Source organism: Coloeus monedula (assembly GCF_965178545.1).
Source record: "Coloeus monedula genome assembly, chromosome: 8".
In the NCBI taxonomy this organism is placed as follows: Eukaryota; Metazoa; Chordata; class Aves; order Passeriformes; family Corvidae; genus Coloeus; species Coloeus monedula.
In genome coordinates this window covers 4340565-4364331 of record NC_138788.1, presented here as the reverse complement: position 1 = coordinate 4364331, position 23767 = coordinate 4340565, and the positions used below count along the sequence as shown (strand labels likewise).

The 23767-nt window shown below is 46.3% G+C and overlaps 2 protein-coding genes across 2 annotated transcripts in view; one reads left to right on the top strand and one right to left on the bottom strand.

Moving 5' to 3' along the window:
- LOC309575702 (hexokinase-1) overlaps positions 1-6041 on the top strand; it is a 34617-nt gene extending 28576 nt beyond the window's left edge. Inside the window, exons 15-18 of the mRNA XM_082286429.1 lie at positions 544-727; positions 2485-2640; positions 3279-3512; positions 4229-6041. Of these exons, the coding sequence (XP_082142555.1) occupies positions 544-727; positions 2485-2640; positions 3279-3512; positions 4229-4373 (719 nt within the window). The 3' untranslated portion in view covers positions 4374-6041. The remainder of the gene's footprint in view (positions 1-543; positions 728-2484; positions 2641-3278; positions 3513-4228) is intronic.
- Positions 6042-9753: 3712 nt separating this feature from the next.
- Positions 9754-19345, bottom strand: TACR2 (tachykinin receptor 2; the record flags this gene model as incomplete). The annotated part of the gene is made up of 5 exons (XM_082285800.1): positions 9754-9949; positions 11181-11377; positions 12017-12173; positions 15226-15420; positions 18942-19345. The coding sequence occupies 5 exons, from the start codon at positions 19343-19345 to the stop codon at positions 9754-9756; spliced, it is 1149 nt and encodes a 382-aa protein (XP_082141926.1).
- Positions 19346-23767: the final 4422 nt, after the last annotated feature.

The following is a 23767-nucleotide window of genomic DNA, read 5'->3' as shown; positions in this document are numbered from 1 at the left end:
CCTTAGGATCCCCTGTAAGAAGTATCAGATATTGCCTCATCTCAACATGGGAGTAACCTTTCTGCCAGAGAAAATAAGCAGTTAAAATCAGAAAACCCCCCCAAGCAATCAGCTGGTAAAACCCCTGCTGCCTCAGAACTTGCTGAGGTTTTCAGTTCAGCACATTTTCCCCTGAATTCTGTGGGTCCATGGGCTTTGTGGAAGGTGGTTCCGAGCTGCAAAACCCAGCTGTCTGCTTCCTGCAGTTTTGGGGTCAGAAGCGTGTGATGTTTTGTGTGGGACCCTCAGCCAGCTGGCCTGGGTGAGCTTCCTCTCTGAGCCACCCTGAGCAATGCACCACAGCAGTAATGTTCTCCTTCAGTTTAGGATTATTGAAGAGTGGGGGTTTGGGTTTTTTTCTGATGTTTCAAATGATGATTCAGCTACTTCTTTCAGAAAAAAACCACATTTGAGATCTCCCAGAAGGTTTATCAGGGCTGTGGTGCTGGCTCTAGTGTTGTTTTGTTGCAACCAAAGAATAATTTCAGTGTGTGTTTCTTTCAGGAACGGGCAGCAATGCTTGTTACATGGAAGAGATGAGAAACATAGAGATGGTGGATGGTGAGCAAGGGCGGATGTGTGTGAACACGGAGTGGGGAGCGTTCGGGGATAACGGGTGCCTGGACGACATCAGGACAATATATGACAAAGCAGTTGATGACTTCTCACTGAATGCTGGAAAGCAAAGGTACTGCAGGATAAATGGTGTGCTATGCATATAAGCCAGGCTGCCTTAAGTGCTTTTAAGAGAGAACTGGATTTCTCCCAGTTGAGAAAGGAGAGGTTAAGAGTAGAAAATTACTGCAGTCCTGCTATCCTGTGGGATCTCCTCTTTCTGTGGTTTTCCTGGTCGCTGCTTTTTTGTGAGTTATTTGCTGCCATGGCACTCCACAGCAGGGCTTTTGGTGAGGGCTTCAAAAGTCTTGAAATTATGAAGAGACCCTTTTTCTCATCCTGTGCTGTACTGAGGGGGGATAAGATGGCTGGTCATTCTTTTGCTCAGGGTCTCAGGTTAATCTCTTTTAGCTGAATGCTCTTTTTAGAGGACTGTGCCTGTAGAAATCCTGAACATACACCAGCTGGTTAAAGCTTGGAACTGCTCACTGTAAAGCAGTCAGGAGCTCTCTAGAAGTTGCTGCCAGCTCTTGTTTCAGACAATTTTCTGAATGGACTAGGTCATGTTAGAGGACCTGCCTTTCTTGCTCCTGGAGTTTGGTCCCCTTTTTTGGGCTCAGCGTTTGGGCAAGTGCTTCCCTATCCCCTTCAAGAAAAGGCTGACAGGGAGGTGTGTACCCAGCACTGATAAAACTGGGCTGAGACTGTTGCTTGCTAGGACTAGAGTTTTTCACCATTTCTTTGCAGCAGTGCTTTGATGCCAGGAGCCTTTAAAAAGATTTTGTGACTAGAGTAAATCTGTCCACAAAAACCTGAGGAATACAGACAAGTTGGCAAGTCCCACGGGAAGCTCTATAGAAGCTGAGGCTCAAACAGACCCAGAGAGGCAGACGCGGAGCAAACCTGATGCAGCAGCAGGGCTGGCATGGAGTAAGCAGCCAAAGGCAGTAGTGAAGACTGCCAGGGGGAATAATTTGTTCCAGAGATAGTTAGGTACTCAAGAGGGAGGACACTTGCTGGGTACAAGCCTGAGAGAGTTCATGGTATTAAATGGACTGCGTGGCCTGCTTCCAGCGGGATGGCGCGCTGGGCTCTGCTCAACCCAGGGCACAAACCCTGCTGTAGAGCTTCGGGAGGTGAAATAAAGGATTCATCACTGAATGTCCTTCTCAAGAAATCGAACTGTTCAGTTCTTGTTGGTAAGGACACAACTCACAGACCCCAAAATGCTCCATTCAAACCAGAGTGATGCTGGAAGGGAGGGAGTGCAAAACACAACTGAGATCTTGAAACAGAAGAAGCTCAGTGGCTCCATGCAGCAAAATTCCAGGGAAGCCATAAGGTACAGTCACTGCAAATGCAGTGTTTTTAAGGGAGTCCTGTGCTGCAAAAGCAGCCCTGTGCAAGATAAAGGATGGAAAAAGGCATGCCCAGCCTGTTCACAGGACCACTGACCTGCAAGTTGGCAAGCTGGTGGTCCAGGGTTGGTTTATGCTCTTCATTTAATTCGAGCACCTGGTTTCCAGTAGGAAACCAGTAGTCCCAAAACCACAGGGAGGAACCAAGCTGTCTTGAAGCCCTCTCAGCCCCCAACTCTGCACACAGGACCCAAGTTTCCCACTTGCTGTCTTGCATCAAGCTAGAGAGAAGAAATATCTTTCACTGGCAGACCTTTCTAGCACAGGATAAGGAGTGTCTCAGGAACAATGCTCAGCACTGCTACCTGCAGCCTTCTGTGGGTAGGACACCTGGCTGATAGCACATCTGTGATGCTGCCTTTTCGAACACGGGCAGGTTCCCTCTGAGCTGGACTGCTGTCTTTCCTTGCAGGTATGAGAAAATGATCAGTGGGATGTACCTGGGGGAAATAGTCCGCAACATTTTGATTGACTTCACCAAACGGGGTTTCCTGTTCCGAGGCCAGATTTCAGAGACACTGAAGACCAGACATATCTTTGAAACCAAGTTCCTTTCTCAGATTGAGAGGTAAGAGCACCGCAGGGGAGGCAGCTTGGAGTGAAATAGTGTGGTAGTGTTCGTCTGGTGACACTGCTGGAGGGGACAGCTGGAGAGCATTGCTTGCTTCTCTAGAGATAATTTTGGTTTCAGTCTGTGTGTGCAGGAGGATTCTTTACAACATCAACTGAATTTCTAGCAATGCTCACTTCTAAACCCTGGGAAGGGCGGTCAAGGATTCCCTCACTCTATCATTTTATTTCCTTGTTTGGAAATCAAGCCATTTTCCTGGGCCCCTTGTGTGTGTTTAGCTGCAATTGTGGAATTGAATGAACACTAGCTGAGTGAGCACTGCTTACTGGGTGTTTTTGCGCTTTTATTGCTTGGACTCTGTATTTTAAAGCAATCTCTGAGGCTTCACGGGGGAAAAACCCCCCAAGGTTGTAATTAAAAAGAGAAGGGGAGACAGTGCGGAGCTGGACTTGGAGCTTCTGTTGCTGCTTGCAGCACAGTGCAGGGGTGACTGAATTTGTATTCTCTGAGGTCACTTGTGCTGTCAGTAGAGGCTGCTGCCTGCTGTGGGTGCATGGATCCATGCATGCCATCAGTGCAGTGGGGTTTATGGCTTCACTGAGCGAAACCTGTAACACCGTGTTTTCCTCCTACAGTGACAGGTTAGCCTTGCTGCAGGTGCGAACCATCCTCCAGCAGCTGGGGCTCAACAGCACCTGTGATGACAGTATCATTGTCAAGACAGTCTGCGGAGCAGTGTCAAGGCGAGCAGCTCAGCTGTGTGGTGCTGGAATGGCTGCCATCGTAGATAAAATCAGGGAGAACAGAGGGTTAGAGCACCTGGAGATAACGGTTGGTGTGGATGGCACTCTATACAAACTACATCCACAGTGAGTATTTGCCTTCTCAGCATTTGTTTGCCTGTAGCGTGTTGCGTGTACGTCCTTCCTCTTGACGCACCAAACTGGACTCTCTCACTTGCTGGGATAAGAGCCAGGAAAAAAAAAGTCTTAATCAGGGGGCTTAGAGCTTTCTGAAGGGCAATGAGAGTATCAAGAATGACTTGTGGAAGATTCTTGGGGTGGTGACAAACTGAAGGGGACACAGCTTGCTGAGTGAATTGGAAGCTGTATAGCAAGGGAAAGATCTCTTGGCTCTGGACAGGCAATGACAGAGCAGTGCTGAAATGCCTGGTACCTCTTTAGAGGATGTTTCTGTTCAGTGTCCAGCAGAGAAGAGCTGCTGCAGAGCAATGCAGGTGAGGGCAGGAGTCTAAAAGAGCTGGGGGCAGGAGGAGAAGAGAACTAGTGCCCACCTCTGGTGTGCATGGAGGCAGATGGGTGGGAAGAAGGTGGCTTATGTGGTCTGTTCTTTTCCGTTTCCTGTGATATCAGTGATCCCAGTTAACCTCACACAGGCAGGGCTGGGATGCAAGTGCTTTTTTCCTTTAGCTCCTACTGCTCCCAGGCTTCAAATCCACCCTAGTTTCCAGTATTTTAGTTCTTACCCTAGTGAAAGGGGATGCAGTGCAAATGCCCGTGGCAGTGCTCCACTCCACAGGTGCTGCAGGACCTTCCTCACCCACTGCCCTTGTTTCCTTTCACAGCTTTTCGAGGATCATGCACCAAACAGTCAAAGACCTGGCACCCAACTGCGACGTGACCTTCCTGCTGTCGGAGGACGGCAGCGGGAAAGGGGCAGCGCTCATCACAGCAGTGGGATGCAGGCTTCGTGAGGCTGAGCAGAACTGAATTCCACAATCCTGGCCCCAATTCTGTCTTGTGTTTCTCATAAAGCAGCGACTGCATAGTCAGAACTGGTAAAAACCCAGAACTCACTGCTTTATCAGGGGAAAAGAAAATTACAACTAATGACATAAAAAAATAGGATACAAGATAGAATGTGTGCTGTTAATAATATCTCCTGTTTCTGGACCCCAATCTGCATGTTTCTTACTCACCTTGTTGGTACCTTCCCCATCTGTAGGTCATGGAAAAAAGAGTCTATAATTTCTGCAGTTGTCAAAAATCAGTTGTTGTCTGAGACGAAATTGCCCCCAAGTGATGTGCGTTGAGAGCTACCGTTGCATCGTACCAAACGTGCTCTTTGCAGCATCCCTGTTAAGCGCACTGCCAGCACGCTGACCACCAGACCTGGGTGTTGATGCTTTTAAGTGAAGGGGAAGCAACAGTTCCCTCCTGCATTTCTACCTGCTGTTGTTTCGTCTAAAGCGGTTGTGAACACATTATGGTGTGTCAGCACTGTGCACGCACGTAACTCTATAGTGGGACTTGACACCGCGACTTACTCGCTTCCTTCTTGCCTCTTTTGTCATGGTGAAAGTAAACGCCCTTGTCCCACAGATCTGGTTCCACTGGTATTCCCCATTGCTTATGTGAGTAGTGTTGTATTACTGGGCGAAATCTGTCACGTTTCGGCGAGAAATCCCTAAAGAGTAAAGCCAAGTGGTTGGTGACTGGGGTAATCCAAATCTCCAGACCTGTGAAATCGGTAGATCTATGGTCCCTACATGGCTGTGCTGTATTCTTCTCTTTAGGTTCTTACAAAAAGTATTTCCTCTCTCTTCTTGTTAGTCTGGGTCAGGGCACTGCAGCTGCCCTTCCATCGAACCTGGAGCTCGACTGTGTCCCTCAGATGCGCCTGCTCCCGTCTCTCGCCTTAAATGGGTATTTGCTTCCACACAGAGCTTTAATCTTTAATACTGTCCAGCAGTCACTCAGAACACAAACACTCAGCTAGAGTTAGTGCGCAGAAAGGAAGAGGAGGGTTGCGTTTTGATCTTGCCTTTGAGGACCCGGGTGCATAAAAAGCCCACAAAGCCAAAATTGGATGCAACTTATTCCAAGGACGAAAGCAACAGCAAGGATCATTTACACATGGTGTACCCTGTCCTCTGTCCAGTCGATGCCATTATTATATCTGCATACCAGTTGTATCACTTAAATTGAGAAGCGGTTAGGAAGGTACATGTCGAGTAACATTTGCAAGTCACACCGCTTTCTGCAAAGAGGGAGACCACACAATAGTCCTTAATTCCCACTTTTCTACCAAAAATGAATTTGAGATGTCCGCATGGTTTTCCCTGCTGCCTTGTCCTGCAGAAAGTAGATGGAAATTTGCAGGCTACTCTTCTTTGTTCTCGTTCCACTCCCCTAAGATTTGGATTGCCCTACCTATCGATAACATTTCAATATGCATTATGGTGCACTGTGAGTGAATGTTGTAAAGTAACCTGTGAGTCACAGTCATTGCAGCTTTAAGTGTGTGTCTACCTGAAAAATTGCATGCCTAACTGGTTTTGCAAAGGTAGAGGGTCTTTTTACTTTGCACACTAGTAGCTCCGGTACTAGTGTTACGTGATACTTGTGAAAATATTAAACTTTTTTGATGTGCGTTAACTGGTGTTTAGTGGTTCTTTCTGGAAGAGGTGCTGTTGGCTGGTGGCTTAGTGCTTTGGGAAGAGCTATTGTGTAGGGAGAGCTGCAACCTAATCCCAGTGGTGCCTGTGTTTTGTGTGTGTGTTTTTATTCCCGGGCATTCGGGGTCAGATTCACACAGGTCCCCATGCCTCGTGTTTCCTAATGTAGTTCAGCAGAGGCACAGCGCTGACAGTGCCCAAATCTTAGGGGCTGTGTAGCTTGTCTGGGTGCACCTCCTGCCCTGTCTTGTGCAGGGGGATCTGCAGTGCAGGAAAACCTCGGGGCGCTGCACCAAGGGTGGTGTGGTTACATTAGGCTTGTGATGGATACAACATGTCTGTGAGCTCCCAGTGTGCATAGGGTTGATGTCTGCAGAGTCCTGGTGTCAGGTGCTCATATACCACTGGTTGGCACAGCCTGTGTTGGAGTTGTAGATGAAAGCCCCTTTTTCATACACTGAAGCTGTGCTTCTCCATTAACCCATTTTATGTTACAGCTTGAATAATCTCTGACAGCCTTGATGTGCAGCTATGACCCCAAACAGAAGACAGAAGAAGGTGAGAAACTTTTTGGGCACAGGGGACACGTTGCATTTGAATTGCTTGAAGGTTTGCAAATCTTGTGCCTGCCGTCGGCAGTGCTGTAGGGGTGGTGTGAGCCGTGCCTGGGGACCTGGGTTTGGAGCTCTTTGGCATCTGAGGGCCAGGCTCAGTGCAGGATAGAGGGTGAACAAGAAGTGGAAGTTAAACTTGGTCTCAGGGTGACTGTGAATTTTGGAGATGCTGGCATAGGTCGTTTTGTTTATTGGATCCAGCTCATAACAAATAGGGAGTGAGTTTGTGTTTCTAACTTTTCCTACCGTGGACCATAGTTGATGTACTTGATAAGACATGGCAGTTCTTTTCCAAAGGGAGACCTGGTGGGATTTTCATTTCCAGACTACTTCTTACCCCTAGGAAACTGTTCCAAGTGAATCACAAGCTATAACTGTCTGAAGAAATGTCTCCAATGTTATCCAAGCAATGACTGAGATGTCTTTCTTTAAGCTTTTAGGCTTGGTGAATAAAATCACAGTCCTCTTAACTGTTAAGCTGTAATTACTGCAATATGAACACAAAAATCTTATATTTCCTGGGGAAAAGACTATTTGCATACCACTGTTGTAATGTCATCTGCTCCTTACTCCTCTGGGGTTCTCTCAGAAGCCTTTTGAATGGGTTTTAAAATAAGCAGACCTTGTTTTGTTTTGTTTTCTTAAGAAAATAGCAGAAGGCAAAATAAAGTGTTTCTGAACTTCTGAACCCCGTTCTGTGCTTTTTGTTCATTTCATTGCCATAAAAATGAGATTCTTCAAGTGTTTTTCTTTACTGACTGCAGGGACTGCTTTGCTGCATAGAGCACGAGTAAGCATGCAGAGGAGGGATTTATTGCTGACCTGGATGTCTTTACTGCTGCATGGTATTTAGTCCTGTCTATATTTATATGAAGAATTGCATGTACTTACTATGGAGCATGGTGTTCCTGTTGCCTCATGTATCACAGGAATAAGGTAGCCTGCCTTGAGCTGCCTTTTCTTCCACATAGCAAGGGCTCAGAGCATCTCTGCTTCCTTAGCTATTACTGTTTCTATGGGATGAAACCTCAGGATCTGCACTGTGAGTCCACCAGGACACAGAGAATTCCTTTTGCAACATGAAGAAATCATCCTCTGCTTTCTGCTCCAAACAAGAGAAAGAGATGCCTTGAGCTGTCAGAGAACATCAGTGCCAGTCAGGGACTGCACAGGGGATGCACTGGCAGCACATGTGTGACACCAGGGCATCTGGAATAGGCTCTGGGTGGCTGTTCAGGTGTGATGGAAGAGGGAGGGGAAGGTGGGATGCTCAAGATAGGCCTGTTTGGTCTAAAAAGCTCTGCATTAGAAAGCTGCAGAGTTTAAAGGCCTTAGAATCACACCGGCTGGGCAGGGGGAGGTACAGCTCATGTATATCAAATACTGAACTCTGTGAGAAGGTCATTCAGTTCCTCAGAGCAGGAGTCTTTGCCCTGTCTAGCCTGGTCCCAGCAATGTGTGCCTGGCAGAATATCCCTCCCAAACAGTTCTCAATCCCTTTGGCAGAATGGCTTGGTGGTGGCTGTCTGTAAATGCCTCTTGCTGCTCTCCCTCTGCCCTGCGCACACACCAGCAGTGCAGCTGTGGGAAGAGCAGGCTGGCCAGGGGAGAAGGCTGGCTGGGTAACATCTGGACTAGGAACTACCTGCTGGAATGATTTAAAATGATGAACCTTTTCAGAGGGGCCTGTGCTCTCTTGTCCATTAGTGGGACAAGTTTGTTGCATAACAGAATTGTCTCCACAGAGCCAGGGAGGTGGAGAAGTGGTGAAGGAACATATATCTGGTTCCTGTATTGGAACAGGCTTGGGAAAATCACATCCTTGAGTACTGTTTTGGTTCAAGCCATGAACCTTTTCTCTGGATTTACTGCAGAATTTAAGCCTGGCAGCACTTTGTAGTTTGGTTTTCACAGAGCAAAGGAGAATATTTCAAATAATTGGATCTTGTCAACATTACAGGAGCTTTTTAATGGCTCTGTGATACTGTTTACAACCCTGTCATGAGAGGTGAAGGTGATTGTGAGGTGCTAACTTACCACACCACTATCAAATGCTGTATTACTCTCATATAATGTTTATATTTCAGCTTCTCCTGTTTTTCATGCCTGCACATAATGCCTCAGGCTGGGAAGATGACAGATTTCAGCCTTTTATTTTCGTATCTGGGAAGAGCAGTGAGGGTAAATATGGGGTAAGTCTGGGAAGATGAAGGGACTATCTGGAAAAAGACAGCAATGGGCCACTGCTGTTAATACTAAAAGGAGGTAAAGGAGGTGGATTCTGATTGGATCCATGAGTCCTGACCAAGCCAGTGGGCATCCCTGGCTACTGACTCTTCTGAGAGCCTTGCTCTCCAAATTAGGCACCACAATTAATGTGAAGGAGGAGTCACTTGAACACAGTTTAATAGGACAACGACATATTTTGGGGCAAGGTTGTAGAAATCCATGTAATGACAACATCTTAAGGAATTGTTTCTCTCTGCTGGTGAAATTGCAGGCATGAAAATCCCAGAATTGAGAAAATTTTGAGGGCAAGCTGGGTTTTTCAGTCTGGATGTGTTAGTATTTGCCTTTGTTGTAAACAGGCTTTGGTCCACAATGTTATCTGCCTTGGGGCTGCTGAGCCATGGGACTTAGCTGCCCACATAACCCCAGTGGTCCATCCCAGCTGGGCCGTGTGAGCCCCAGCCTTTCTACTTCATCGCCTCTTTTCTGAATTTAAGTGTCTTGGTGGAACAGAAATCAGGAGATCCCAATGTAGAAGAGAATAATTTATATTCTACTGATTGGTCCTGCCTCAGATCTGCTCCACTGATTTTTTGGCCTCCTGGGCATGATGTCTTTTCTGTATTGCAGTTGTTGATGTAAGGGAGGGCTAAACTTACGGGTTTATAGCTGGGTGATATTTGGACCTACATGGATGTAAGTATTATCAACACACTGCCTTTCATGCTGATGGCATCTAAAGAGGTCCTGTAGGAAACAGTTGCTCCAGAGAAAAAGAGGCTCAGGCCTCTGCAGATTTTCTGCCTTGGCATGGTGTTTGGGGATAGAGCCAGAACCAGGAGCAGGAAATCAAAGTGTTAATTGGGTGAGGGTGAATGATGTCTTCTCTTTCTCATTCAGCTGAGTTTCTGTGTTGAAACTTGTTGTTCTTGACTTCCTGTGAGTTGTCTGATAGAGAGATGGGGACATAAGTTTAAGTTTGTCTTTTTCTGTTGCTTTTATGCACGGACACCACCGGAAGGCTAGCTTGAAGCCAGACCGAAACCTGTAGAAGTAAGAAAAGAAATTAAATGGTGAAATGATCTTTCTAATTGCACAGAGAATGAACAAACTCATTATTTGGTTCTACCTATGAATGACTATGGAAATAAATATTTCTACTGAAATCAAAGGAATGAAGTGAAAAGCTAAATGCATAAAACAGTGGAGGGAGGTGCAATAGGAGTTTATGATCAGATTTCCATGTATTTTAAGTAAACATATAAGATCAGTGAAATGGCAGGATCTTTGATGTGCTCAGTAGATGGTGCTGACCATGCTGGTAACAACATTTGTGAGATACAGAGCATCTGAGGAAAATACATGTGTTTACCCACTGGGAGCTTTTTAAAAAACCATGAATAATTAAATGAGGAAGCTGTCTGCTTTCTGAGAGAGGAGGGGGAAGACACGTTTGTGTGTTTCTTGTTAAGTGCAGTTTGGGTGAATAGGCTGCAAAACTGTCTTCTTTTGCAAGCTCACAGGCAAGGATGCTGTTTGAAACACTCAAAGGAGTGAGCCTTGCAGCACCGCTCTGGAGTTAAACTTGGCTGGTGCAATCCCAGTGAAACTGTGCAGGAAATGTGCTGATAAGCATTTATTACCTTTGGAGCTCACTGCATGCAGCGAGGCTGAAGAGAGATGGGAGTTATGGATGCAGGATTTGGCACGGAGATCCGGGGGGCAGCCAGAGCAGCTCCCTGCGCTCTGCACCCTGCAGCCCTCTCAGCGCAGAGCAAGAGGGACATCTCTTGGCACGCTGGGGTTGTGCTCCCCTAGCTGCTCCCTCATGGTGACACGGCCCGATGGGACCTTCATAGGTCACCCGTGGGCTGCTCCTGCTTCCCATGGGGGTGAGCCCAGGACTGCATGGGGGGCTCACGGCTGTGCTGGTGGGGTGACCCGGGAGGAGCAGGTGGCTGAGCCAGCCCAGCATTAGCTCAGCAGGTGCATTGCAGGGATTAAAGATTCCTCCCTTGCAAGTAGGATGGTCTGCATGTGGAAATGGGTGAAAATGTGGCTGTGCTGATCCTATGCCTACTGTCTGTGCTTTTTTTTGGAGACAGAAAATCTTAAGGGCTGAGTCAAAACCTCACTCAGAGGGTATCCCACCTCATGTTATTAGCAGAGGATATATTGTCTACTCGGCCTATGAACTGTAGTTGAAATTCACAGCTGTTCTCACCTCCAGAGATTCACATTTTTTCAGGCTGTGCATATGTGTGCACACTACTCACCTCTGGTTCAAGCAGCAGTATATGATGGGGTTGTACATTGTCGAGCTCATGGCAAGGAGGAAGACTGCAAGATACACCTGCTGAATGTACTTCTGCTGGTAGATGTCTGCCTTGAAGCTCCCCAGGATGAAGTATATGTGATAGGGCAGCCAGCAGACAGCAAAAATGATCACCACTACCACCATCGTCTTCACAAACTAGGAAAACAAAAGCAAGGGGTTATTCCTGGGCTCTGGGTGATTGGGCTTGCTGGGGCAATGGGAAGTGCTGGTTTCACTTTGAGTCTGGTTTGCCCTCCCAAAATGCAGTGTATGGAATGTAGACCCGGACTGTTGTGGCAAAGAAACCAGCCCTGGTGATGAAAACTGGGAACAGGGACGGAGTGCCCTGGTGATGGGAATAGGGAGGGGTTAAAGCAAATGTTTCCTGGTGCACTGAGTGGACTTTGTAGAGGAACTGCTTGTAGCTACATCAGAGAGATGTGCAGGGAAATGAGATATCAGCTGTTATACTGAGACTGCTCCACCCTATCCAGAGTTTTATCCTGGTTTATCCTGCAACCTGTGGATTCACTGGACACCAGACTTTACTCTCTAAGGGCTGCTGGCAGCCAGCCTGTTGCTGTGAGTCTTTCTTCTTGAAGGCTGGCTGGTGCATGCAATGACCATTTTTTTCAAACTTGCAGGGTGATGCCCTTTACCCTGGACCCAAAATATTTTGTTAACCTTTCATGCCCAATCCCACAAGATTTCATATCAAACACAAACTCCATTTTGGAACTGGAACTAGCAGGGCTGGTGTGCTGGGGTTAATTATATTTAAGCTTCACTTCTGACCTTTTTTTTGGCATTAATTTGGTGTTCATAGCAGACTCTGTTCAGGTGGTTGCCTGGAGCCGTGCTGCTCCACAGAGTAATTCCTATAATGCTGTATGCAACAAACATCACCATTAAAGGCAGTAAATATATCAAGACAATCACGGCAATGTGATACCTGAAAGAGAAGAACAAGCAGTTTTTCACAGTCAGTATGGCTCTTGGAGGGCTCTTTCAGGAATTGTCTTTTGGATATATATGCTGGCTTCTAGTAACAAAACCACAAAGAAATTTTGCCTATAATTATTGCTACACAGACTTCTGTAAGCAGCAAAAGCTCATCTCTCTCTTTTGGTGTGATGAGGAGTCCTTGGGCTGGATTCACTGCTCTTTCAAGACAGGGTAACATCACCTATCTTTTAGCAGAGGGTTGCAGTCCATGGCCACCTGCACTGAGCTTTGCTATCCCACTGCAGTCGGGAGAGAGAGACAGCTGTAAAAGTACCAGCCCTTAAGTCACAGGTATGGAAAAGGAATAGTCCAAAAACTACAGAGTAACTTGATGAATGCGGTAGTGGCAAGAGTGGAAAAAAGCTGGATCAGGGACTGCAGAAGGTATCTAGCTGCTAACAGGGTGCACAAAGATGCAGACAGTGAGGAAGGGATGTTGCCTGTATTTGTGTAGCTGGCTGTTTTTATTTGTGTGAGCACACATGGTTAATGTATCACCAACAGGCTACGCAGTTAGTGCTCCAGTTGAAAGCACTGGCATCCCCTTCAGCTGTATTTTACCTCAGCCCTTTCCAGTTTTCCATGTCACCCCACAAACTTCTGCTGGTTCCCTCATGCTGGGGGCTGATTAGTTTAAGCAACCACCATTTATGGGAAGGGAGCAACCTGCTCACTCCATTACAGCAACTGTCAAATTAACATAAACAGTGTGAAAAGCAGGATTAGGCGGGAGGGCTGTGGCATACACTGCTGGCAGTGACCCCAAAAGGCTGGGTGGGTGCAAGTGGTCTTTCTCAGTCTGACAAGGCTCTGGGGTTACTCCTGACATTAGTGAGGGGGGTCAGCTGCTTTGCAGAGCACTGTTGGAATGAGTGTTTGGGCCCACAGGGGTATCTGCTCTTTGGGGTGGCTGCAAATACCAGACTGGTGGCTACGTAAGGAAAAATACTGTATTTGTGAAATGTGGTGAGTTTGTCCCTGCCTGTCTTCCACTTTTTCTTGTTGTCCGCAGGGTGGTGCCTCTTCTGAAGGTCTAATACTGTGTGTGGAGTGCAGCAAAGCCCTTTTAGGGTTCCCATCCTGGGAGGAGGAAGGGAGGATGGGAGCCTAAGCTTGAGCACACGTAAAAAGAAACTTTTAGTCTTGTAGCTTTATTACTTTGCTGCAAAGTTAACCTGTTACCAGAAAAAAAAAATCTTGTGTTGTTAAGGTTCTTTACTCAGGTTAAACTTCTATATCCTTTATATCAAATATTTTTCAGGCACTGGCAGTCAGTAGTGCATTCTTTGGGTTTTTAAATTTTTTTTTTTTACTTGTTTCTGTCATAATTAAACACATTTTTCCTGCAGAAAAAGATCTTCCTTTGTTCTGAAGTCTAGAAATTTTGAAAGCTGGTTTTAGTTGACTGCAAAGGATTCAGAGGACCCACAGTCAACATAGGAACCCAGTTCTCAATTTTTTTTTGTTTTTCTTTGAGTTTCTTAATACTTCTTTTCCTTGTTATTTGGACTAGTATATGAATGGCTGCGCATGGATTTTTATCCATGGTCTGTATTGCAGGCATCTGTCCCAACAAATCTGTCACTCAGTATGATTTCTGGGGAGCGATGTTTCCAACTTCCTTTCTTAGAAAGATATGAAAACCTGTGGGTCTGAGGCTGTTCAGAGAGAGAGAGCTAGTGAGTGATGTATTCTGGTCAGGAGCTGCTGCTCTTCAGCTGGACATCCCAGAAAGAATCTGCCCTGCTATTTGCCATGTTCAGGACCAGCCTTTCCAGCCCACAGGGATTTTGTCAGCATGCTGGGGAACTCATTTGAGTCCTTTCCATGCCATGGATGTGGGAGAAATAAACCTCACACCTTTCATCTGAATGAAATAGTCATCAGTGACTCACATATTAGTGTTTATCTATTCTCCCTCCTCCTCAATTGACAGGAGCCTGGCACACTCTGTTCCCCAGCTTGTGCCAAGGGGTACCAACAAGGACACCCAGGAGGAGCATCACCCAACATGAGAGGTTCGAGCCTGATTTTACTCTTTGTTCAACTGGGAACAACTGACAACCACTGGCTGAATACGCTGCAGCTTGGCCAAAATTATACAAAGCTCATGGAACTGGCATATATTAGTGTGAAAACCAGTTAGTTTGGTAATAGCTAAGTTTAGGAGGCATCCAGCTGTCTGCCAGAGATGAAGACTGAGTGTGGGAAAATGTCCCACGTGCATGGAGCAGGGCAAAGGCCTTCACAGCGGGTTTTGAAAAATTGTTTCCACTTTGTTAATCGATTTGTTGCTGTTCTTCAGTTCTTCCATTGCTACTTTGTATAAATATATTTTGCTTGATAAAGCAGTCAAACTGCTCCGTGCATCGCGTGCTTTGAATAACGAGTAATCACAGCAGATCCCCTAAATGCAGGGCATGGCTTGTTTCATCTGTTTGAACAATCTTGCTTTCAAGCAGGAGGAAATCGCTGTGAGGCTTAGGAGCTTTCGGGAGCGCAGATGTGTACCCAGATAAATCTGTCTATAAAACCTTAGGATGTTTGAAACATGCGGCTCTCGGGTTTTATTTTCCTTTTACCCCCACAAAGAACAGCATAATTTTTAACTAATATGTGGCTTTTCAGCATTAAAGATACCCAGTTTCCTCCTGCTTGATGGAGGAAGAAAATCCAGAATCTCTGAAACCAGGATTTATTGCTTGTTTAGAGACTTTTTGCCCTGGTTTCTTTTCAATTCCCTGAGCCCTGTATGTAGGGGTTCTAGATAATATAACCAGTTTTCAAAGCAGGGGAGGATGGCAGGTTCAGGATTACCCTGACCCATGATCACCTGGCAGCTTTTTCCACAGCTGGCTTAAATTGAGCTTAGATGGGCTGCCCCAGCCCCACATCCCCCTGCTCTCTCTCCCAGCACTCCTCATAACCAACAGTTTGGAGATGAAATTATTTTCCTGGTTAACTTTTGCCTGAATTGGGAGTTTTATCACTTCTCTTACGTCAGCTGGTGCTTGGATCCAACGTCATCAGGCCAGACCACGATGCATTTCATGGTTCCATTGTCCATCATGATCTCGGCATAGAAGCACTGCGGGAAGGCGAGCCCGAATGCCACCAGCCAGATTATCCCAATGATGACTCTGGTGCTTCCAGCAGAGAGCCTGGGCTTGAAGGGGTGAATTATGGCCATGTACCTGCAAGAAACACGTAGTGCTTTTACAGTGAAATTGGCAATCTTTACAACAAATGCAGCGTGTAAAAACTCACAGGACAGCATAGTGGGCTTTATCAATATAGACATTTTGATAGGCTCCCGGCCATAAATAATAAGGAGCTAAATTCTTTCTGAAGAGAATGATAGCAAGTCTTAGGGCAGGATACATCAAACCCACATGGATGGATGCTTCTGGTGTGAGGAGGAAGCAGTCGTTTACGTCTTCTGCATATAGTCTTTGCAAGCATTCCCTTTATGGAATTCTTCACAGAATACCAGAATGGTTTGGATTGGAAGGGACATTAAAGATCACCTAGTTCCAATCCCCTTGCCGTGGGCAGGGACACCTTCCACTAGACCAGATTGCTCATAGTCCCATCCAGCCTGGCCTTGGACATTTCCAGGGACGGGACAGCCACAGCTTTTCTGGGCATCCTGTTCCAGGGCCTCCCCACCCCCACAGGGAAGAATTTCTTCCCAGTATCCTATCTAATCCCACATTCTATCAGCATGAAGCCATTCCGCCTTGTCCTGTCACTTCAGGCCCTTGTAAAAAGTATTCTCGCTCTTTTTGTTAATTACTTTTTAAAGTGCCTTACCAAAAATTGCCCACCCAAGAGTGCTCTTTCCTCCTAATTATGTCAATCTCTGATGCTTCATATTATCACAAGAGCAGACTGGGGTCTCGAGTATCCTTTACCTCGACTTTTTCCCCTGCTGATTTTTGTGGAAAACTTGTGCTGTCTACCTCTGTCTGTGACTGCCTGAGCACTTGTGCTTGCAGCAGAGGAAAGGGCTGTCTTTCCATCCCACACCTGCTCCGAGCCCTCACGGCACATCTGACTATTGGATTACTCATGAGCCCAGGGCACTTTCTGGTTTTAAGTTCCCTGTGTGGAAATGCACAGTGTTGTAATGAGTACATAATCAATTATGCATTTCTTGTCATGCTTTCCCTATTCTTTGTCATGGATGTTACAAAGGCAAAATAGAGTGGAAAATGCCCATTGCCTCCTGGTTTTCATAGCAAAAATCTGACAAACTGTGCTGTCTCTTGGCCAGGCTGTTGGTAGGGAGCTCTGGCCCAGTCACTGCTGCAGGACAGGCAGCACAGTAAGCAGTCCAGGGCTGCACAGCAGCAGGGCCTTATTTAGCTATAAAATTTTCATGTCACCTCACTTTTCTTTAGCTTGCCACAGGCAGTGTTACACAGTGCTCGAGTCTGGTCAGGGAGGAATCCACTGGTGGATATTCTCCCAAGTATTTGCCCACAGAAGTGCCTGAAACTATGATCTGTGGCCCTCAATGGATGGCAAGTCCCAGGAATAAATGATGCAAGCCACTGTGCTGTCACTGCAGCCCATGTTGCAGACATCAAAGGTGTTTCAGGGCTGCGTGGAGGCTTTCCCACTCTGCCAGGGATGCACCCCCAAGGCAAGCTCCTGCAAGTTGGGAGATTTACCAAACCTGCTGAGATCTCCTGGCCCCTCATGCTGTGTGGCAGCACTGCCTTTGCCCCCCTGCTGCTTGTGCTCCTTGTGCCCTCTCTCAGTGTGACATCCCAGGATGCTGGGACCACAATCTTAGCATGCTTTCTCTGGTCCTCATCCATGTAGACGAAACAAGCTGAATTTTGGACACTCCTGTGCACTTTCCAAACAGGTCATAGGGGACTTTGTTAACTGGAATGTGAAACTTGATCTGATTGAGAAGACTCCATTTCTGCCTTGAGTGCTGCAGTGGAAACAGCTGCTTTGGTAATGGGGAAACTCCAATGGTGAGCAATATCACCAGGGTCTTCTCCATGGCAGACAAAAATCACTTGGAGCTGTCACTTTTAGCCTCCTTCCTTACAATAAACCACTTCAAAAGATGTTGTTTTATCAAAGTTAAACATTGAAGCTGGAATGAACACAGGTCTCATAACAATAAATGGAAGCGTTGAGTTTCCAGGAGACTGTCAGGATCTATTTTAAGGCTAAGCAAAGAATAGCTAAATATGGTTTGCTGTGAGGTGCCAAGTTTTCTTTCTGATCCGTGACATGTGACTAAAGAGATTTTGCCTATATAGGTGCTTTCACCAAAAATCCCCAAGGAACAAGAGTAGGAAGCTATGAGGACAGGCTTTTTAAATGTATTCTTTGGCAGACAACATGTATAAAATAGCAGTTATCAACAACCCTTGGTTTACAGCCAGGAACAGCAAAAGAGTATTTGAGTCTAAAAGTGAGCTGCCATTGATTCTAAATAGGGATTTGCTTTCATCTGGACAACTGCAGGCTGATAAACACGTCCCTCAGCCCTGTCCTCATGAGCTGTCCTGTACTGTGCCGTGCCCCCAGCTCCTGCACAGGTGTCAGCGGGCATTACATGTGCGGAAAAGCCCTTTTCCCTCTCCTAGCCTGTTTATCTGGTGTGATCGGTCCGTGATTGCTTCCTGAGGCTGGGTGTGCCGGGGTGATCTGAGCAGCGAGCTGGAGGGGGGAGTTGGGGAAGTGACCCTGATGGTTCAGGGAGCAATGCTTTTCAGTTTTCGGATGGCTCCAGAGGGACGCTGGCTCCCCTCCCAAGGGAGCTGGGAAGACCCTTGTGGATATGGGCGCTTGATAAGGATCACAGGAAACCTGAAGGAAACTGCAAAGTCAAGAGCAGGGCTTTGATAAAGGACTGCCGGTATTCCTGGGTGCCGGGTCAGGCTGCCCCAGGGAAGTCCTTCACCGTGAGGCTGCAGCAAGGAGAGCGGAAGTAATGGAGGGATGGAAGGAAGGAGAGTAGAGAGCCTAAAGGGAAATAACCTTCTCTGCTTCTTGCACGCACTATCGCTTTTAAGAGAGGAAATTTCCATAGACTTTTGGTCACTTTCTAGTAAAAAGCAAAACAGCTTCATGCTATTTAACAATGAGCTGTAAACACAGACTCCAGAAATGAAAGCTCAAGTAAAAGTGACTTGGCAGATGGAAGTGAATTTTATGAAAATACCAAATTACCCCAGAAGTCAAACAGGATCACTGTAATTACTTCCCTCCCTCTTGGAATAAGTCATTCTAGTGAACCAGGAGAGCAGATTCTGCCATTTCTGAACTAACTCCCATTATTTCTAGTGGTTTGCTGGACTCAAAGCAGAATTGGGGATGCTGATAGTTTCAGCAGCCTGCAGCATATTCTCCTTTTTCCGGATATATCTGTCTCACAGTTTAAAAAAACTCAACAAACCCACAAAAGAGTGTTCAGGATGACTGGAAAAAAAATTATGGTCAATAATGTGGGAACAACAAAATATCAGCCACTTCCCCTCTTTACAGATTTAGGTGTGATTTCAGACCAGGGATAAAACAGAAGATCATGCCATAATAGGCATCAAACCCCACAGTCTGGCCCTCCTCCCACTTTGCTGATAAGGCATCTGACAGAGTGGGGGCCAATTGCACAAACTATTGCAATGATTTTTTTATGACTTGCAGGGGATCTTTTCGGACCTTTTCTTCTTCATTCGCCTCTTACCTCTCTGCAGCCACGGCTGTCATGGAGTAAATGCTCACAAACACTGCAGTGATGGGGAACCAATTCTGAAACCTGCAGAATTCCTCACCAAAATACCAGACATTGTGACTGGCATAGATAAAATTGAAGATGGTGTTGAAAGTGGACATCAGCAGGTCTGAAAGAGCCAAGTTAACGATGAAGTAATTGGTAGCTGTCCTCATTCTTCTGTGTGCCAGAATAATCCAGATGATGGTGGCATTGCCAATGATGGATGTGATAACAATGAAGGAGTAGGTGATGGCCCACAGAGCAATCCTCCATCCTGGCTGGGTGAACTGGGTTGCTGCCGTCCAGTTGCCGCTGTACTCAAGGGAGTCAGCCTGCGAAATGTTGCTGGTGTTAAAAACAGAAAACACACCCATGGCTTTTCATTCCTTGTAACAGAAAATCTTCTGGCATCTGCTCATTTTCTTGCAGTAGGTGCTGGTGGTGTGAATTTCCATGCCTTTAACCAAGAGCTGTTAAAAAGACATCGGGATGAGCTGTCTCATGTCCTCTCGTCCTGTTTTCCGAGTGATGCAATGCAGTTCCAGGAGGAGATGAGCGATGCCAAGGGCCTCCTCCTTCTTGCCTGGCATTTTAACCTACACTTGAAGAGCAGAAACTAAAGAACAACTGTCTTCTTCAGGTTTCTTTTCCCTCTAAAAAAGGAAGAAAAAAAAGGGAAAGGAAGGTGTTTTCCAGGCCAGCGACAAGCGATGCCTTCCTTTAGATTATTTTTAGAGTCAAGAAAACATAAATGGAAGCCAAAAAACACTTCAATGCAAGTAGAAATTCTTTGTCAGGGCAGCAGTTTTCTAAAGCACCAGGTGTCTGAATCCTCTGCAGTGGGACTAAGGACATTTGCTGCTCTTTCCCTGTGTAACTATTAAGCACGAAGCAGGAGCTGCACCGGGATAAAATCTCTGCAGGTTTTAAGGGGACTTTGAAAGGAGGCGGAGTCTCTTGCAGGGGAAACTAAACAATCAATTTGACATCAAAAGAAATGTGGCAAAGTGGTACATGAAGCTTCCCCCCACATCCCCACTCTCAGTTAGTTTTGAATAATCTCTGAAATGGCCATGCTGCTTTATCAGGGCTTTACAGGTTTACCAGTCCTGCAATCCTCGTGTTTCCAGGACCCTGCCTGACTTCTTGTGAGCTCCCATTGCAAGAGAGAAATTATATTCAGTGCAATTCAGCAAGACCCTTCCTTTTGGATGGCTGCATCCCCTTTCCCAGTGTCTGCTGTAGGAACCCATACATGCAGAAATTTCAGGTTCTTGTAGGAAAGAGGAACCGCTGACTCTGCTCAGAGCACAGCACTCTTGCTTGCTGTCAGCTTTGAAGCTAAGGACATAAACATAAGGGACACACTGAGGCTGAGATTTCCAAGAGTACTTGGCACTGACTCATGCCTGCTCTATGGGAAGCTGAAGGTGTTTCAGGTATGAAGACCTGCCTTCAGGATTCAGAAGTGCCTGCCGTGCTGGGATGGCAGTAGTTTTCCAGCTCCTGTAGCTGCTGGAGCTGCAGCTTGTGCCAGGCTGTCCTGTAACAGGGCAGTGTTTATCAGTTCAGGATCCTTTGCACCAGCTCAGCCTGGAATCTTTCCTTGCTTCATTAATTTCTGGAGGCAGCCTTGAGTTAACCCATCACCTAACCAACTCTTTCAAACAGGTTTTCTCTGATACAATATTGCCCAAGTGGTGTTTTTAAAGAAATTAGTACCTGTAGTCCTGCATGTAATGTCTCCTTCTCTTCATGAGAGACTTCCCTGCAGGTAATCCCTCTCACTTCCCTACCCAGAAACTGAGAAGGTGCACTTGTACCTATCTTCTGATGTGCATTGCACTGTTCTGGGTGCTTCTTCAAAGTCTTACACTGACACCTCACTAAACAGCTTTGGACCTTTCACTTTCCCCGCACAGTTCAGGAGGGCAAATGTGACTTTATGACTTGCAATACGAATTCAACAGCTAATAGTGTTCTTCAGATTTTTTTTTTATCTTCTCTCTCAAATCTCTGCAAATTTGAAGGAGAATAGGAGCAAAACCTCCATACATTCAGCTGGGAGTGCACTAAAGTGCTTTATCAGTTACGGAAAGTAGAACACAAGCAATCACTTAGAAAAAGGGCTGCACTTATTTACCCTTCACTGGTGACGCTGCAGCCTTTCTCGGCTGACTTTGAAGATGGTCAAGGTGCTCAGGTTTCTTAGGAACCTTCTTCTGAACCATCTGCCCCGGTCCCTGATCTGTTACTCAGGTGATAATCGAAGAGCAGCCACCCTTTGGTCAACATTTCATCATATGAGTCAGGAGGGATTTGCTTTCCTGTATCCACACCCACACCTTTTATTCGTTTGCTGGTTGTGCATTGACAAGGTTATCATCCTGGAGCCCAGCCAGCGATTTAGTGTGTGCTATCAGACTTTTGACTTTAAAACTGGAGCAATTTTTGACACCGGCTGGCTCCAGATTCCTCAGGGAAGTTGCATTTGCCTGAGACAGTGGGGAAACCTGCCTCACCAGTGGTTTTGGAGTTATACCAGAGAAAGGGACTGTCTGAGAGCAGGGGGTTTGGGTTTGGCTGGTTTCACTGTTGCTTTTATTACGGGCAGGATTGTCAAGGCCAAAAGTTACCGTGCTGAGTCACCAATCCCAGGTTTGAGCAAAGGGTGAGAGATGCAAACAAAAGATGCGGGTCTGCAAGGTCAGGAAGGGTGATTAAGGGGTGTTTTGGAAACATAATACCAGGTAATGTAGGCAGTAGAGGCTTTAATTGTTTTGCAAGTTGGACTCTGCTTTTGGAGGAAGAACCTTTTTCAGGGAACAGCTCTGAGAGCAGGATGTGAGGACCATGAGCATCCACCTTGGGTGGGACAAAGTGCAGCTGGCCTGCAACTTCATCAGTCAGATGTGGGATGGAAGGAAGCAGCAAAAATGCCTCTGGTAGCACTGAAAGGCTTTGGGTCTTTCTGACATGGTTTGGTGCACGGCTAGCTGTGGTTCACTTCCTTTCTGCAGAGCCCCTAAAGCCCTGGGTCAAATGCTCTGAGGTCCATAGCTTTAGGTGACTGTCTTTAGGACAACCCCTGGAGATGAGTGAGGAAATGTGAGGGTTACTGATCTTTAATATCACAAATATTAACAAAACAAAACCACCGCTAGTTGAGCTGTTGGATGGTCCCAGGAGCAGACACTGTAATGCACAATCTGCCAGGCTCTTGGTTCGAAAACTGCAGCCCTGTGCTGCACTGGGCTGAGGGGGAGAGAACACAGCCATGATGGACCCTCAGGCAGTTCATAACATCTTAGTTTAACTAGCATTTGCTGCTAAACTATAATTGTGTCCAGAAATCTTGCCGTTTGTGTAGACGAAGTCTGGGATTCAGGAAAAGAAAGGGATTACTCAATTTTTTTCATGCAGTTTCATAACAGGAACCTGTTTTGATACATTGGCTCAGTTCAGAGGGAAAACAACATGAAAACAGGCACAGCTTTACTCAGCTTCCCCATCCAGTAGGACATGTCCTGAAATTTCATGTGCAGGAATCAGCACAAATGACAAGGTAAGGTATTAAAAAAGTCAAACCAGAACAATGAATTTAGTTAAATACTCAAACGAGGAAGATGCCTGACAGGAACATGCTTGGATATGAATGATGCCCATGAGACATGAAGACCATGTGACAGACTCTAATTCCCAGCAACTATATGTGATGAGATTTCCAGCCTGCCATTGCTAAGTGTCAGGGATATTTGCAAATCTCTTTGAAAATGGAAGTTGTTGATATTTTAGAGTATTTTAGATATTACAATAGTACATTGTATTACTGTCAGAGACATTAGCGGTGAAGAGCTATTCTGTTGCTGGGAGTGTCCTGGGCTGGATTGTTTTCCAGAAGCAGAATGTAGTAGCACTGCATGCAATAGCAATGGTACTTTTAATAATAGAATTATCCAGGGATTGTTTTTAGCCTTTATAAACGGGGTTTTGGTGTATTGTATGACCTAAAGAAATGATGTGTGACTGAACATTTACACAGTTCTCATACACAGCTCAGAGGTTTTCCAGTCTGTTTGCTAGGTAACTTAAGGATAAATGCTGCCCCACTTCATCTCCTCTGACACCAGACACTGATTTTCAATGCCATCTGTCTCTGCTCCGGGCCAGGATGAAACAACCAACTCTGTGACAGTTGTCTGCCACTTTGAATGAGACTTTTTTCCCCGGGGGAAAATAGCCCTTTGTGGGACAGGAGTGCAGTACTGCGGGCTTGAAAGGGCTTATTTCATCTCGGAGGCATGAATGGCGTTTGCAGTTCATGATCGCTGTGTCAGATCCAACACCGACCCACTGTCACAGCAGCGGGACGTGGATGAACGTCGGTGTAGGCACAAAACGTGGCCGGTGCAATATGCCCAGTAGCTGTTGTTATTGGCAGGACGTGACCCTCTTTGCATGTGCAATCGCGTGGGTGACATAAAGAGAGGTAAATGCCCTGGTAATGCCTCCTCGTGCTGGTGTAGGGTGTAGGGATTCTGCTTTGCAATGGTTTTGGATGCTCGACCAAAAATCTGAGCGTCCATACAGCAGCTTCCCATGGCTGTATTTTTGTCCCGGCTGTTTTAATGGCGATGGCAGAGGTCTGGGGATGCGTGCAGGGCTCTGGCAGCACTGCGACATTCCTGTTGGAGCAGCCAGATCTATTTCTCCTGACGCCTCAGCTGCGGGGCTAATCCCGACCGAGTGGCCGGGATGTTGCCGAGGAAATTGAAAAGAAGAGAAAAAGCGAAGAG